This window comes from Leptodactylus fuscus, chromosome 6 (genome assembly GCF_031893055.1).
Source record: "Leptodactylus fuscus isolate aLepFus1 chromosome 6, aLepFus1.hap2, whole genome shotgun sequence".
Taxonomy (NCBI): Eukaryota; Metazoa; Chordata; class Amphibia; order Anura; family Leptodactylidae; genus Leptodactylus; species Leptodactylus fuscus.
This window is the reverse complement of record NC_134270.1, coordinates 121,435,630-121,451,154: the sequence shown is the minus strand read 5'-3', so window position 1 is coordinate 121,451,154 and position 15,525 is coordinate 121,435,630. Positions and strand designations below refer to the sequence as shown.

General features: G+C 42.4%; 1 protein-coding gene across 2 annotated transcripts in view; it reads right to left on the bottom strand.

Annotated features, from left to right (window-relative positions):
* Positions 1 to 14,770, bottom strand: part of ZNF652 (zinc finger protein 652) — a 30,671-nt gene extending 15,901 nt beyond the window's left edge. The window contains exons 1-2 of one of the 2 annotated variants that reach the window (XM_075277174.1): positions 14,572 to 14,770; positions 11 to 1,095 (exon numbers count right to left, since the gene is read on the bottom strand). In XM_075277174.1, coding sequence (XP_075133275.1) covers positions 11 to 952 — 942 coding nt within the window. In that variant the 5' untranslated portion in view covers positions 953 to 1,095; positions 14,572 to 14,770. The remainder of the gene's footprint in view (positions 1 to 10; positions 1,096 to 14,571) is intronic. The other variant, XM_075277175.1, reaches the window with a different exon arrangement.
* Positions 14,771 to 15,525: the final 755 nt, after the last annotated feature.

The following is a 15,525-nucleotide window of genomic DNA, read 5'->3' as shown; positions in this document are numbered from 1 at the left end:
GGAGACATACCTGAATGTTCTTCTCACAGTCCGTCTGAAGATGAAGCGACAACTCGCTCTCTAAGACAAACTTCTTGCCACACTTATCACAAATCTGCATCCGCCGATGTGTAACATTCATGTGCTTTTCCAAATACCATCGTGTGTTGAATACACGTGGACATTTGTCACAAGTAAGGGTCTCCTTCTCCTCACTCTTTCCCTTGTCTGTGGGAGATTTAGGCTCTTTGGGTGTTTTCTTCTTCCGTTTTGGAGCTTCACCACTTGTAACTTGTTCATTATTAGGATTGTTGGCCAGCGCAGCTCCATCACTGACCAACATGTTGGAGTTCTCAGTTTTTTGGTCCTGGTTAACATGTTCCATATTGGTCGGATCACCAGCAGGACGAGATTCGTTTTCGTCATCCTCATTGCTGTCCTGGTCGTCGTCCCCAGAGTCACCTGCATCCTCATCACTACTAGTCTTCATGTGTGAAGGGTCCTTGCCAACACCTTTTTCTCCTTTGGAGACATTTAAGGTTTGGTTATTAAGGTTCACCTCTACAATTATTTGCTCTCTTTTGTAATTCACATCATCCTCATCTTCTTCCTCATCATCGTCGTCATCATCATCGTCGTCGTCATCATCGTCATCCTCTGATTCTCCAGAATTTTGTCTTTCACCTTTAACAGGTCGAACCTCGTTGGCTGGTTTACTATCCCGGAAAAAGGGTTGCTGCTCAGGTTTAGTGTCCATCATAACAGGATAAGGTCCACTTGTTTCTCTTTTGAATTGCTTATTTGATAAGTCAAGTTCTTGACTTGTATGGTAAAATGGAGGTGGAACACTAACTCGCAATGGATCATCTAGTCCCATCCCAGTAACATCAGCAGGGCGAACGTCCAGTAATTTTTGGCAGGAGTTGGCGGCTTGACCCATTGGGTCAGGCTGAAGGTTTGAAGGACGCAACATATCTTAATATTGAAAGGATTACTGTAAAGTTTATGAAAAGATGTTCATAAGACACTGAGTAGTTTTTATCTTTTGTTTTTATTTTTTAGTATTCCAGGGATACAGGGTCACAACTACATCTTAAGATCCACTGAAAGGTTTGCCTGAAAATATAAAAAATAGTATTTAATAGAGTTTAGATTCAATAAAGAACAATTCACTTTTAAAAGTCACAATGTAGTTCAAATGTTTTCCCAAAAAAGGTGGAGGTCTGTTTCTGTTTGGGTTTTTTTACCCCCAAAAAACTACTGTCGTCCACAATATGCATCTGGTATATATGCAGTAATATGTTCAAGCAGTTGATCTTTGGGGGTCCTGGGTGTCAGAGCCATACTCATATTGTTGACCTATGGAAAGAACAGGTCATCAATATTTAAGTCTTGGAAAACCCCTTTAAGAGCAGACAGAATAAGACCAGAGAAGTTAAAGGGAGTCTGTCAGCAACGAAAAAAATTATTAAACCAGACCCAGTACCTTAAAGAGTTCGCAGAACTGTGAGCTCAGTGATAGAATTTGTTTATAGAACATATTCTCAATTTTAACAAAAAACATTAGTTTTTTTTTTAATCCCATGCAGATGAAATAAAAAGTGCATGTTCTGGGCCAGGGCATGTTCTGGGGCAGATAAGCATTGCAGCAAGCTCTTCCTTAAGCTTAATACCCCTCCCAGCAACAGTGCCGTAGTCTAAACTTTCCCCTGCATGCTCCAAATGCACTCTTAGCTCACTTGCAGAAGAATAAAAAGATTTTTGTCAAAATTAAGCGGCCATTATAGACACAAATTATAGGGCTGGTGTAAATGTTTTTGTGCTAACAGACTCTCTTTAAGCTTCTTTTTCCTGGCTACTCAATGAACTGCCAAGTCATTGCAGAATATTGACAATGGCATCATGGTATCTGGCTCTTGTAAGACCTTCTTCTGTCACATCACATTATTCTCATGATTTCTCCCATGCACCACCATCATCTAGAAGTCACTATCCCAGCACATCAAACTCTCTCCCGCTACCCAAACTTTCAAAAGAAGCTTAACAAGACATCTTTTGAGAAACACTTGCATCCTGCAGTAAGACAACCCTGCCTTCACTATATAACATAGAACAGGCTTCTAACCGCAGATACTGCTCTTTTCTCATCATGGGCAGGGCTCCCTCTCCTTGTGTATCAGTCTCATTTAATAAGTCCAGGTTGCTTTATAGTTTATTGATGTAAAGTATATAGGCTACCTGTACATCATTTAATGGCCTCCAAACTCTCTATTGTTCCTCGCTGCATGACCACATAGGAGGAGGAATGGAGCAGTGGTCAAGCATGTGCGGTGTCTCTCCGTTTGTTCTTGTTTTACATAGATGTCTATGTAAACAAATGGCCGTCTGTTTTCTGCACCCATTTTGTGCATCCGTTAAAAGGATGTGCTCTATGGATGAAAAAAACCCATCAACTATACTAACACTAGGGCTGTGCATTTGAAGAAAATCCATCAGGGCGATTACGACACTAAACCATCCACAGGTCCTTATGGAACGCGAGTTTAGTGTGTACTTCCTTGGTTTCAATGAAGACCTGCGCAGACGCCAGGAGCACCAGAGAAGAGTCCGGTGAGAGTCAGCAGACTCATCTCTGGGCAAATATAAGGAATTTTTTTTCTTCCTAAATTACAGATGGATGTAAAATAGGGCAATTTGGACCACTAAACCCAAGGTCTATGACAGATGTATTTCAATGGGCTTTTTAGACCTGGTGACAGGTGTCCATTAACGCTGAATACATGGGTCAAGGGATGCCGACAATTCTGACCACCTTGCAGAATTCTGTACATATTTCCAGTCACTACCCCATTAAACCTGTAGACAATCATTTGGCATCTCTGAAGGTTATGACAGGATCATTTATCACTCGCTACTCATGAATGTACATTTGCTGATTTATGCTACTGTGCAACTGCAGAACTGGCAGCTGTAGCGGGAAAGGGGGCTGGGTGCATCAGTCTGTGAAAAAGCTGATTATTAAGAAAAAATATCACAAAAGAAGCAGTCATTCTTCACAGAAACGCTATCAGTCCATGGAGACAAGTCATGTGAGAGAAACCAGCCTATAGCAGGCAGGGTGAGCATCCCTCGGCCTGGTAAGACCCAGATTGATAAATGCAGCTGTATGAACAAGGCAGGCTTATGTGGTGATGTAGCCCTACCACATATCTTTATTAAGAATATACGCGCTCTCTCTCTCTCTCTCATACTCTATATACGATATAGATCTATCACACACACACACCCCCAGTGTAGTACTAATGGACTATCCTTAGGATACGACATCAAATATTAGCTCTGTGTTGTTTCTGAACAAAGCAGCTCCTAGTCATTGTTACATGCCAGTAGCCCCGCTGACCACTAGCTGAATATACACCAGTACTGCAGATATATCGGATCATCATATCTATCTATTCTTACAGCATCAGCGCATCATAAGGTCTGTCAGTATAGATACAATATTACTACTGCATCTTATGTCTCTCAGTACATTTACTATATTACTACACCATCAAGTCATGTCAGTTTATAAACAGTATTCCTACAGCATCATCTCTGTCAATGAACATATAGTATTACCACATTATGTCTGCCACTGTATATAGACCCTTATTTACAATGGTACCTCACGATCAGGTCTATCAGAGTGTATACAGTATTACTACAGCATCATATCACATGAGTACAGTATTACCACACCATCAAGTGTCTTTATATAGTCTTTTAATACATTAGTATCTCACCATCGTGTCTCTGTGCATATATACATTATTACTGTCACTATTACATCACCATGAATGTTAACGTATACACAGTATACAGCATCATCCCGTTATCATTTCTATTAGTATATACAGTATTTCTAAAGCATCATGTCTGTTGGTGTATTCACACTATTGGAAAAACCATCATCATCTAAATCATCAACATACTTGTCAGATTATATACAGTGTTATTACAGCATCATCTCATCAGGTCTGTTGTGCTACACGCACACGAACAAAGTCCATAGGAAAGCGGCACAAGGAAGATATGCCACTAAAGACATTGATTTCATGCAGTGAGCCCAGGCCGCAAAACGGACAGGAATTGAACCTGTTCTGTTTTTAGCTCTGAGGCTCACATCCCCATACACGTATGAGAGCAGCAGTATTTTAAATACAAGTAAAATGGAAAATTGTATGATTTTCCATTCTACAGACAAATAAATGAACCACCGAGCTGCCACTGTATGGATGCCACGCAGCTAAAATCTTCACCAACACGCAGTTCTGACCAAGAAACTGCATAGTTTCAAAGTGAATGCCAACAACCACACAGTTCTGCAGGTAAGTTACAGGTAAAGCATCCCTTAAAAAAAGGATATTCCTAAACTATCATGCACACTTATTTGCATGTTCGGCATCCTCCATTATATGATATAGGTCCAAGAAGCCTGGCACTAACACCACAGCCAAAATGTTCCACTGGCTGTGAGGACAATAATTACTGGTGAGCATTATCTAGAACTGTCATCACGAAATATCATATTTAAAAGAAACAACAACAAAAAAAAAAAAAACAACAACAACATAACTGTTCCATGTAACAAACATAACTGCCTGGCAACTTGTGCAGCCACACTCTGGAAGGAGAAGAATGAGGATATATTCACACAGGAAGATTCATTGCAGCTGAATCCGAATAGGGACTGCGCATCTTTACAAACATTGCACAAACAATTTTTTTGCAAAGATTTCTGCAACAAATCTGTTGTGTGCTAACTTGTGTATTTTGCATGAATCCTGTGCAGCTTATTTGCCACACAAAGGAAGCATTGGGTGACGTGATTCGATGGGTTGGAGACTCACTTTGATGAACTGATGTGAAGAGGTAAATGGATTTTCTTATTGGGTTCTGTGGACAAGACAGGCACGTCGATTCATTTATCTCTAGACAATCTATCAAATTACCCACCCATACACCACGTACTGCTCAGAACCTGCCAATGTATGAGGAGATATTCAAATCTTCAGAGGTGCACAGTATCACTAAAATTAGGTGATCTAAGGTTTCTCGTTGCTCAAAAAAAGGAGTAACACAAACTTGTAGCTGTAGTATTGATAAGACGTTCTTGTGATGTATCTAAGTCGCATCTTAGTGTATGTGGTCAGCAAGACAAAGGAGTATTACAGGACTTCTATTCCTTAGGAAATGCCTTCAATATCTGACTGGTGAGGGTCAGTCTCCCATTAGGTGAACTACACGGCAGCCATTATCCAGGCACAGCCCTGACTGGTATTATACCTCAGAATTGGATATTTCACAGCACTCAACTAAATGACGGAGTGGACGCTTTCAGCTTCACTGAAGAACTGCACCGTCCCAGGAGCACCAGTGAAGAGTCTGAGACTGACCTCTAGGTAAGACATGGGGATTTAGTGTCCCAAAGTGCCCAGTTTAAATCCATCCATTTTCTAAGCACATATGAATGGTTTATTGTCTTAAATTGGTTCTCAAGTGCTGTAGAACGTCCTATACTAATGTTCATCTGTGAAATTTCGTTTTCTGATACCAAATTACACCACGGACTGCTGAACATCCCAAACGTGCATGTTATTGCAGCTCACTTCTATTTACAAGAAGGACCATATGGGAAAAATTGCACCTAAGCCCTCATACGTGGCAGGACCAAGGGGCCGTTCACACTACCGTCATTGTCCGACAGGTAGTGTCCGCTGCTAGTGTCCATTCAAAATCTTGCACGGACACTAGCAGCGGACACTAGCTGTGTCCGTGACATTTTTCATTCATTTAAATGGCGATCGGGTGCGTTCTTTTGCACTCCGTGCCTGTCCTTAACTGTCCGTTCGTAAAGATGCCCGACTTTTCAAGCGGACAGCAAAACCCGACTATCATTTTAGTTTTTCTTTTTATTCCAGTGTTTATACCTGTGTCACAGGGGGAGAAGACTTTATAACTGAATGCAAAAGTTACAAAGGTTGTGTGCCAAGGGGAATTAACCAAGAAATATACACTGCTGCCTTATACTAAAGATCTGGAAAGGAACTATAAGCAAATGTATGGGATTGCTGGAGTGTTAGCTCCTCTCATCCTGAGTACAGTACATGGAAGATTTAGAGCCTTGATAAGACGGTGAAAGATGAAGCTTTCTGTATTCTTCACCTTTTTGATTTGGTTGGCTGTAAGTGCAGATGTGAAGCTGGTGTCCAAAAGCAAATCAGAAACCCCAGTTCATTGCACTTGAGAAAGGGCAATCGTATGCCTGAAACGTGTTGTGTGTCCGAACTAATAAACGATTGAAATTTATTGGACGAGTGGAGCGCAGATCCTTCTTTTGGTCCATCTATTTATTGTTCTCAACCATGGGTGACGGAATATCTGCTGCTATTATCCACCCAGGGAGGGAGCCCCCTGTGATTGGTTCCTAGGCGCTTTAAGTAGTTGTGAATTTCTCACAACTTCTCCAGGTGAGAGTCCCATGCACTACCAAATTGTCATCTCTCACCTGTAATACTATACCACACTAGATACGGCTCGGTGCTGTTCTTTCTTTCTTTTTGTTTCAAGATAATAAAGTCAGGCAGATACCGGCCCTACTGCATATTACCTAACTAGGCCACGAACACAGTAGCTGATACGTTCCTGCTTAGAAGACGCTTCCACTTCCACCTTGCAACGTATCCTTCATCTATTACACACATGGTTGGTAACCTGCATCCTCCCCTCTTTGTCCTACAAAAGATTCGTTATTTACACATTCCTGGCCAAAGTATTGCAGGACACGGAGACCTGAAATAGCTCTGCACATTTATAGAAAAACTGAAAATACACACCTGAGACTTACAATTATCCCCAACCATTGGCACAGGTGTCACACGGACAATAAGGCTTTTGTGCAAATGCTGAAAACAGCATGGTTGGGACAGGTATAGGTATATATTATTACCTCCTCCAAGCACAAAGAGATTTACAATAAAAACATCTACAGCCACCCAAAACGCACTGGAAACTTCAGAATCTGTACAGCAAGGCAATTGTGCCTGCAAAATGGAACCCAACCTCAATATATTCAGATTACCATCAATTGCTACAGTGGGCAACAGGGCTGTATTGCTCCGGACTTTTTGGCCCCACATAGCGAAAAAGTTGCCGCAAAAACAGCAGTCTGTTACAGTACCTGCAAAGTGGACGGTACTCTGGCTAACCCCATGCGAACATGGCAGAAAAATATCTGCAGCAGACATGCCAAGATTCCAAAAACCGGCCCATTTTCTGCAGGAAAAACTGCAGCAAGAAGCCACAGCTAAAACCACCTGAAATCAGATGGGGTTTTTTGCTGCTCACTTTTAGGTTTTTCTGCAGCCCTCCTATGTCTTTTAAGCTGTACACTGCATTGGGGGAAATCATCAGAAATAAGTGACATGCTGCATTTTTTTTACAATCTACAGCACAACGTACTTTGGCTAGGTTCACACATGGGTATGGTAACTCAAAAGAGACCCTGTCAGCTTAAAAGGCCTATGGACCCCATATACTATAATGTGGTCTACCAGGTTTTTGCCGATTTTAGGCAGAATCTGCAGAGAAGTCTCCTACGGAGACTCTAACGCAGATGTAAATCCAGCCTTACCTAAATCCCATCAGCAGCGCTGCTACAGTACAGTAACCTCTCTGAACCAACCCCCAAAGTTTGCACACAAAAATTGTTTTTTTCCGTTAGTTTTTTTATTTACAGGGGTGGTCCTCTCAAAGAAAAAAAGTATACACAATACAGAATAAAAGGGGCTAATGGGAGTCAGGAGACAGGTATCACATCAGGATATCACACAGTACCACGTATCACATCAGGATATCACACAGTACCAGGTATCACATCAGGATATCACATAGTACCCCAAATCGACCCCACCACCACCACTCCCCCCCCCCCCCCCCCCACACACACACACACATTACTAGCTTTGGCAATGCCAAATATCTATTCGGACGTGCCAATAAAGCCTGTTTGATTTGATCTATACCTTGTATCACATCAGGATATCACACAGTACCAGGTATCACATCAGGATATCACACAGTACCAGGTATCACATCAGGATATCACACAGTACCAGGTATCACATCAGGATATCACACAGTACCACGTATCACATCAGGATATCATACAGAACCACGTATCACATCAGGATATCACACAGAACCAGGTATCACATCAGGATATCACACAGAACCAGGTATCACATCAGGATATCACACAGTACCAGGTATCACAGCAGGATATCACACAGTACCAGGTATCACATCAGGATATCACACAGTACCAGGTATCACATCAGGATATCACACAGAACCAGGTATCACATCAGGATATCACACAGTACCAGGTATCACATCAGGATATTACACAGTACCAGGTATCACAGCAGGATATCACACAGTACCAGGTATCACAGCAGGATATCACACAGTACCAGGTATCACATCAGGATATCACACAGTACCAGGTATCACATCAGGATATCACACAGTACCAGGTATCACATCAGGATATCACACAGTACCAGGTATCACAGCAGTATATTACACAGTACCAGGTATCACAGAAGTATATTATACAGTAAAAAGTAGCAGCAGTCACCGATGTCCGCTCCAACTCAATCAAACTCTCTGGGACTGCCAAGTATAGCAAAGCACAGTGTTCAGCAATCTCTAGCAAACCCAAAGAGTTGAATAGGGGGCATCAGACATGCAATACCGCTGTTCCATTCAGGTGGGGTGGGGGAGACACACAGTTCTGTTCCTGAAAACTGTGCAGGTCTCTGCAGTTGGGCCCCCAGCTAGCAAGCATTTATTATCCATTAAATGGATGGATAGGTGATAAATGTTGTTCATGGGAGGAAAAAAAAACAAAACAGGCCCTAAACAAAAAAAAAATAAAAATCAGGAATTACCTTGAGTTTACAAATGGACAAAACATTCCACAAGCTGATGTGTTCAATGACCCAGTAATAAACCCTTCACATACATCAGTAGTGTCACATTTCTACTCTTGTCAAATATACAATTAATCTGAAACTGCATCCCAAAAAACTATAGAGGAGTCATGAGCTCAGGAAAGAAGGCAAATGTATGGAGCTGAGCTGCAATACCAGGTAAAACCCTCTGACAAGGCGGCGCTCCTTACGGTCTTCATTCCTGATCTCTCTCACTAACACAGACTAGAAGTGCCATCCAATAATTGAGATGGATATGACTGCCATCACTACTTGCATTGAAACATGGCCAACATCTTCTGAAGAGGCAGCCCCTGCAAGCGGAGGACTCAACTTCATGCTGTAAATGTTTCATTTCCAAAAGGAATCAAACTTCATGTCTATCTACATGTTATCAGTGTGAATATAAACCTAACTATGCAGACATCTATTTTTTTCTAGCACTACATGTAATAAGACCCAGAAGACAAGGTAAAACTACCTGAGGAAAGGGAGGTGGCGATGGATCTCTGGGGTTACAAATAAACAAAATAACTCCTCAGACACACACACAAAGTACAAAGACCGTTTTGTGAACCATTCGTTTTACATGGCTTATAAACAGATATGTATTCTTTACACAAGAAAATTCCAGTTATGAGAAAAGTCACCAAAAACTTGGAGTGTAAAGAAGAAAGCTTTAAAGCAGTGTATTAAGAATGAGAGATAAGAGACAGACTGCTGTGTCAATGCCTTGTGCAGCACAGGCCATGCTGGGACATACAGTGCACTTTATACAACTACAGTGCAGGTGGCATTCACATGTGACATGATGAACAAATGACCTCCAACAGAATGTATTTTAGAAGCCAGAGTTGGTCACTTTGGACTCAGCCCTGCATGACAGAGAACAAGATTTCCTCCAAAACCAGTATAAGCCTCTATATAAGCTGCGGATAGTATTGTGCCTTTAGTGGGTGCGATTGCTAGAAGTGCTGCACTGTAATTACACTTAGGGTCGGTTCACACAGCAGACGTTTTTCCACCTCAGCTTTCTCTCAAAATTATGGCTATGTGGAATCTACAAGGGAAAGCTTAGGCAGAGCTTCAGCGTTCCGCTGCGGGCATGCTCTCCGATTATCCTCAGACACAATGGGTCAGCTACAAAATCCATGGCAAGATCAAGCCAGGAAATTCCTTATTCAGCGCCTGTCACTGGCTGGAACTCACCATAAAATCAGCTCCAAATTCCTGTGCGTGATCCTAAAGAACACTGAGCACACATTATAGGGGCTTATTACACATTCTTTATTGAATATTTATTTGTCCAAATGGTCATCTTTCAAGCAAAAAAAAAAAGTCATGACAAAAGCAATTTCCTGTTCTGGGGCTCCCCAGATACCAGTGGCCCCTCCACACTCCACATGACACACCAGAAATGGCTGCTTAGCCAATCATTGGCCATGGAGGGTCAAGTATACGGTTTCTGATGAACTCAATGGGCAATAATTGCACATCCAGGGGGACCTGGAATTACAGACACCAGCGGGAATCTGGAAAGTGTCAGAATACGTGATGGGGGGGATTGGGAATCAGTGAGGTGTTACTTCATTTTGTTATGCCAATATAAGCCATTTAAAAAATTTACCAGTGGGACAATCCCTACAAAGGGGCCCGTTTTGTGATAAATTCCCTTTAAAAGTAAGGCCACTCATACAGACAAGGCTGTGGATTTTACTCTCAGATTTGCAGGCAGAAAATCCACTGTGAAATACAGTTTCAGCAAAATAGATGCAATTTCATGGGAAACAGAGGGAAATAAAGGTTATCTATCTCATCTTCATTTTTACATGGTAAGAGAGAAACTGAGGCAGAAAAGTTCCTCTTCAGCACACTTTGACATTAATATTCTTTTTGTTTCATAGGATAGGGGACAAGTATCAGATTACTGGAGGGGTTCAACCACGGGGTCACCCAGGAATCAGAAGAATGGGTGAATGAGAGTCTCCCATGCCTCGTCCTTATGAATGTAGTGCCAGTGGGCTTGTGCAATCAGCACTCCATTTACTGCCACGTACACAAGCAGTGACGTTCCACTGATTATCGGTCCCCCGTTCTCCTGATCACAAGGGAACCAGGCGGTTAGAACCCCAATGATCCAACATTTGCCCAATATCTTGTGGATACCCCTTTGCAATGCCTGTATACAGAGAAAGGTAAACCCAACACACTGATTTCAATTGGACCAGCTGAGAAAATCTACAGTTTATAGGGGTATGACAATTCTCCTCAACAGCAGATGTTAAGGGAAAAACATTTTGTTCCCATAAGAAGCAGGCTCAATAGGAATGGCTGTTTGCCCAGGGAGCTACAGAGGGTTTGGATGAGGGTGGTTGAAGTTGCAAGAGAGGCTTTGTAGGTTTACTGGTCCTTTAATACATACAAGAAACTGAATACTATGTAAAAGTTAAACATCTTGTCGGAAAGAAGGAGTGTCTAGTATTTGTTTCCAATGTTTTTCCATATCCTTCTTATGGCTCCTACAGACAGTACATCTCTAGATGTTGTCGCTCCTTGACATCTAATGCCAGCATTATAACCGTGAGAGACAACGGAGAGCAGACTATGAAGGACACATTTATTCCTATAGTTGTTTAGCAGCATCATAAATAGGTAGAGGTGAAGCATGAATACATATACAGCTCCTCACCTGTAATTCCAGGCCGGACTGCAATGCAAACATATGTAAATACCAGGGCTGAGCATGTATTGTGTACGCAGATTTACTGCCTTGATGAAAATACAGGTCCAGTATGCACTGACCTACCTCTAAAATTAAAGGAACACTGGGCAGAACTTCTACACAACCTGAGGGAGTAGCCCAAAAGTGTCTCTTTTGAGTTCTTTGCATCTCTGTGTCACCAGGAATATCACAGTGTCAGTTTTGCCTGAGTTTCTAAATAATACGGAAAAAAAAAGACACTTCAACTGCACACACCTACCAATGTAATAGTGACCTACTAATGTAATAGTGACCTACCAATGCAATAGTGACCTACCAATGCAATAGTGACCTACCAATGTAATAATGAATACATGGGGCAACTGAATGACTCTTCTCCTTACACTGGGTTCACACCAGTGCCCGATCTACGTTTTCAGTTTTCCGTCTTCTGCCGGTAGAAGACGCAAACCTGTCAGACAGTGTCCGGCCGTGAGCGTATTGTGCTCTCTGCGGCGAAACCGGTTATTTTTTAACCGGATACAAAGTCCTGCATGTCCGACTTTATGTCCGGTTAAAAAGAAACTGGTTTCACCGCGGAGAGCACAAAACACTCACCGGCGCCCATGGCCGGACACTTTTCAAACCCATTCAAATGAATGGGTTTGAAAAATGACTGCAGGTTTCCGTCTCCTGATCAGTTTCGGCCAGGAAACGGAAACCTGCATAATGGAGAGCCTGGGCGCAGATGTGAACGAGCCCTTACTGGGCTACATGCAGCTCCTGCATACTTCCATCAACATACAGTATTCAAAATCTGTGGGCACCATTTTGGGGGGCAGTACAGTGGGTATGAGTGTACCCACTATTTACATGTTAGAAGGACATCTTAAAGTACAAGCTGCATATTTTCTGTCCGCAAACTTGTGCAAAAGATGGCTTGTGCATTACGTTGTCAGCTAAACATTTTTCACACTCCACAGAAAAAAAAAAAACATACGCAAAGGAAATCAACCTTCAGGGCAGAATCTAAATCCACAGCATGTCAATTTATACTGCAGATTTTTACCCTTGAAATGTATTGTTTGAATGCACCTAAAATCCACAGAAAAATCTATGATAAGTCCCATGTAAGTCCTGATTCACATCTGCGTTCAGGCCACTCCGTTTACCTATCCACATGAAAGCTGCACTTTTCTCTCCGCATTTTTCATGCAGAAACCACACGGACCCCATTATAGTCTATGAGGTCCGCAGGTATCCTTGGGTAGCCTTTATTTATGCAGAGGTTTCCCGAATGCAGATGTGAATCGGGCCTGACACAAGGGGGGGGGGTCGGAACCTTGCAGATGGAGCGGTCTTCTAAAATGAAATCAAGTCATTTACAAGCCTCATAGCTTTCTTCTGGCATTTATTTGGTCCATGTGACCAATGAATATTTCATGAACAGTCTAACCTGTGATTGTGCTCCGTTCAAAGAAAATGACGCTGGTCATTCTGGTGTACAGTAAAGTGACAATTAGTACATAGGATATAATTAAAGGATCATATACAGACAGGAGAAAAGCTAATGACAAATAATCTGAATATTAAAATTCAATTACAATTCTGGGCATTGTTGACACTTCTTCATTACACTCAAATTGTAATTTGCACAGTCTTGTTTTACAGTCATTTCTACCAATGGTCTGCAAGCTGTGGGAAAACTACAAGGTCCAGAATGCTCTGCCATTGAAGGACTGTCAATGTATGCTGGAGGTTATAGTCCTACCAGAGACAGCTACAGGAAATAAACTGTAGATTCCTATACACTACACAAAGGAGCAGTAGGGACACAACACTATACACTAGCATTTAGGGTAACAGAGCTATGATCCCAAGCTTGTATTATTTCTGTTGCTCTGTTTCATCATAGGCGAGAAACACCGAAAATAACAGACCCCCACTGTCTATAATAGTATCAGTCATTTCAATTTGCTTTGCTATATTTACTGGCATCTTTGAGGGACGCTACTAATGCCTATATGAACAAAGCCTAAGACTGGAAATGCTCATGAGATATTTACCGGCATATCCAGCTTATTTTAGAAGCATATTAAGGGTATGATTGGATTCTCGGCAGATTTTACTGTATCCAGCTAGATCTGCAGATAAATATCTGATGTGTATGGTCAGTTTTAGTCAGGAATGAGCCTGCGCCATCAGTCAATAAGTGGATCTACCACGATTATCTATTACAAGTAGATAGCAGCCACTTTTTAAATCGCTGGCAAGATCACAAACCAGATAGTTCCCAAATAAGCGCCCCCTCCCATGTAAAAGTGACAGCCCATAATTTAGACATAGTACGCAAACTGACTAGTAGCGCGCCATTCTTTACACCTAAAAATGGCACACAAATGACAACAAGACACATAGTTGTGTCATGTCCAGTATGGTCACACTGATAACAAAAACACACATGTGAAATAATAGTACAAGGGGTAGGGGTCTGCAATGATAAATGTATCAGGCACAACTTCTCACCAGATAAATTGTTATTATCCCTATAGTTAATATGAGGAGGTGGGCTAGATAAGTGATGGCAGAAAGCAGCTATGAATTGCCCCTCCCTAGGCCACGGCCTGCTAGAGATGTGAGCCCTCACATTAGTAATGCACAGCACTCCTGGCCACCATGGCCTGCAGATTTTGATATCATACACACTTATTGTGGCCTAGCCCCTCAGGCCTGCTCTGTGCAGTCACTTTCCAATCACTATCTGGCTCTGTCTAGGCCTCGGCCTGAGGTTTCCACCTCACATAATACACTAGGCCTGCATTTCCCGCCCGGCTCCTTCTCTGTCTCACTCACCCTCCCTCCCGGGTTGTCTCGGTCCATGGCTCCCGGGAAGCTTCCTTCCTGTCCTCCTCCTCCTCCGCCGTTCACGTCACAACACCGAGCGCCCCCTTCTGTGCGCGCTCCCGGTGTCGCGCAGCTACGTGGCCGCTGCCCGCTCCGTGTCGGGGGCGCGCCTTGCCTTGGCTCAGGACCAAGGAAAAACTCTACGCATGCGCGCCGAGAGGGGGGCGTTACACAGTGCGCATGTCCTCAGCCTAGGACGAAGCCAAAGACACTTGCGCTGAGTTTGATAAGCAGATAACGCGCATGCGCTTCTCATGCACGCGCCTGGTAGAGTTAAGTTCACGCATGCGCTACATGGCTACAATGGAAAACGCATGCGTGTGCCGGGTCAGTGGGTTGAGTGATATGACCGTACTATAGATCACCGGTGATAAAATATTTCTTGAACCCCGTCTCTACTCATGGATCCATTTTGGGTTAGCACAATAATATGTTACACGCTATCGTTTATGGTCTTCAAGAAGATGGCCGCAATTGTAAACGATTGGGAGCGAAGTCGTGACTGAGTCAATGAAGTGCACTTCACATACAATGTTTAAAGCATGCGCAGAGAAAGCAACATCACACAATGGATACAGGGACGTATAGGCACCTTTGTCATTAGTGACCAGTAGAGCGCATGCGTTAAGGAGAGGCGGGCTTTAGTTCTGAATCTAGAGCCCTGTTTAACCCTTTGTGTGAAAACTGGAACTTAAAGAGACAGCGGCAATACAGATATGGAACAAATATTTTATTTTAGGATTCTTAAACTCTAAATATTCCGTGCTGATATATCTTTATAGACATCACAGATTCCTATTAACACAACAAAGCTATAATTATATATTATAATAATCTGCCAGAAATACACTAGAGGGAGCTCAAGAGCATGTCATTTATTGCTGTTTTTCATACAAGCTGTAT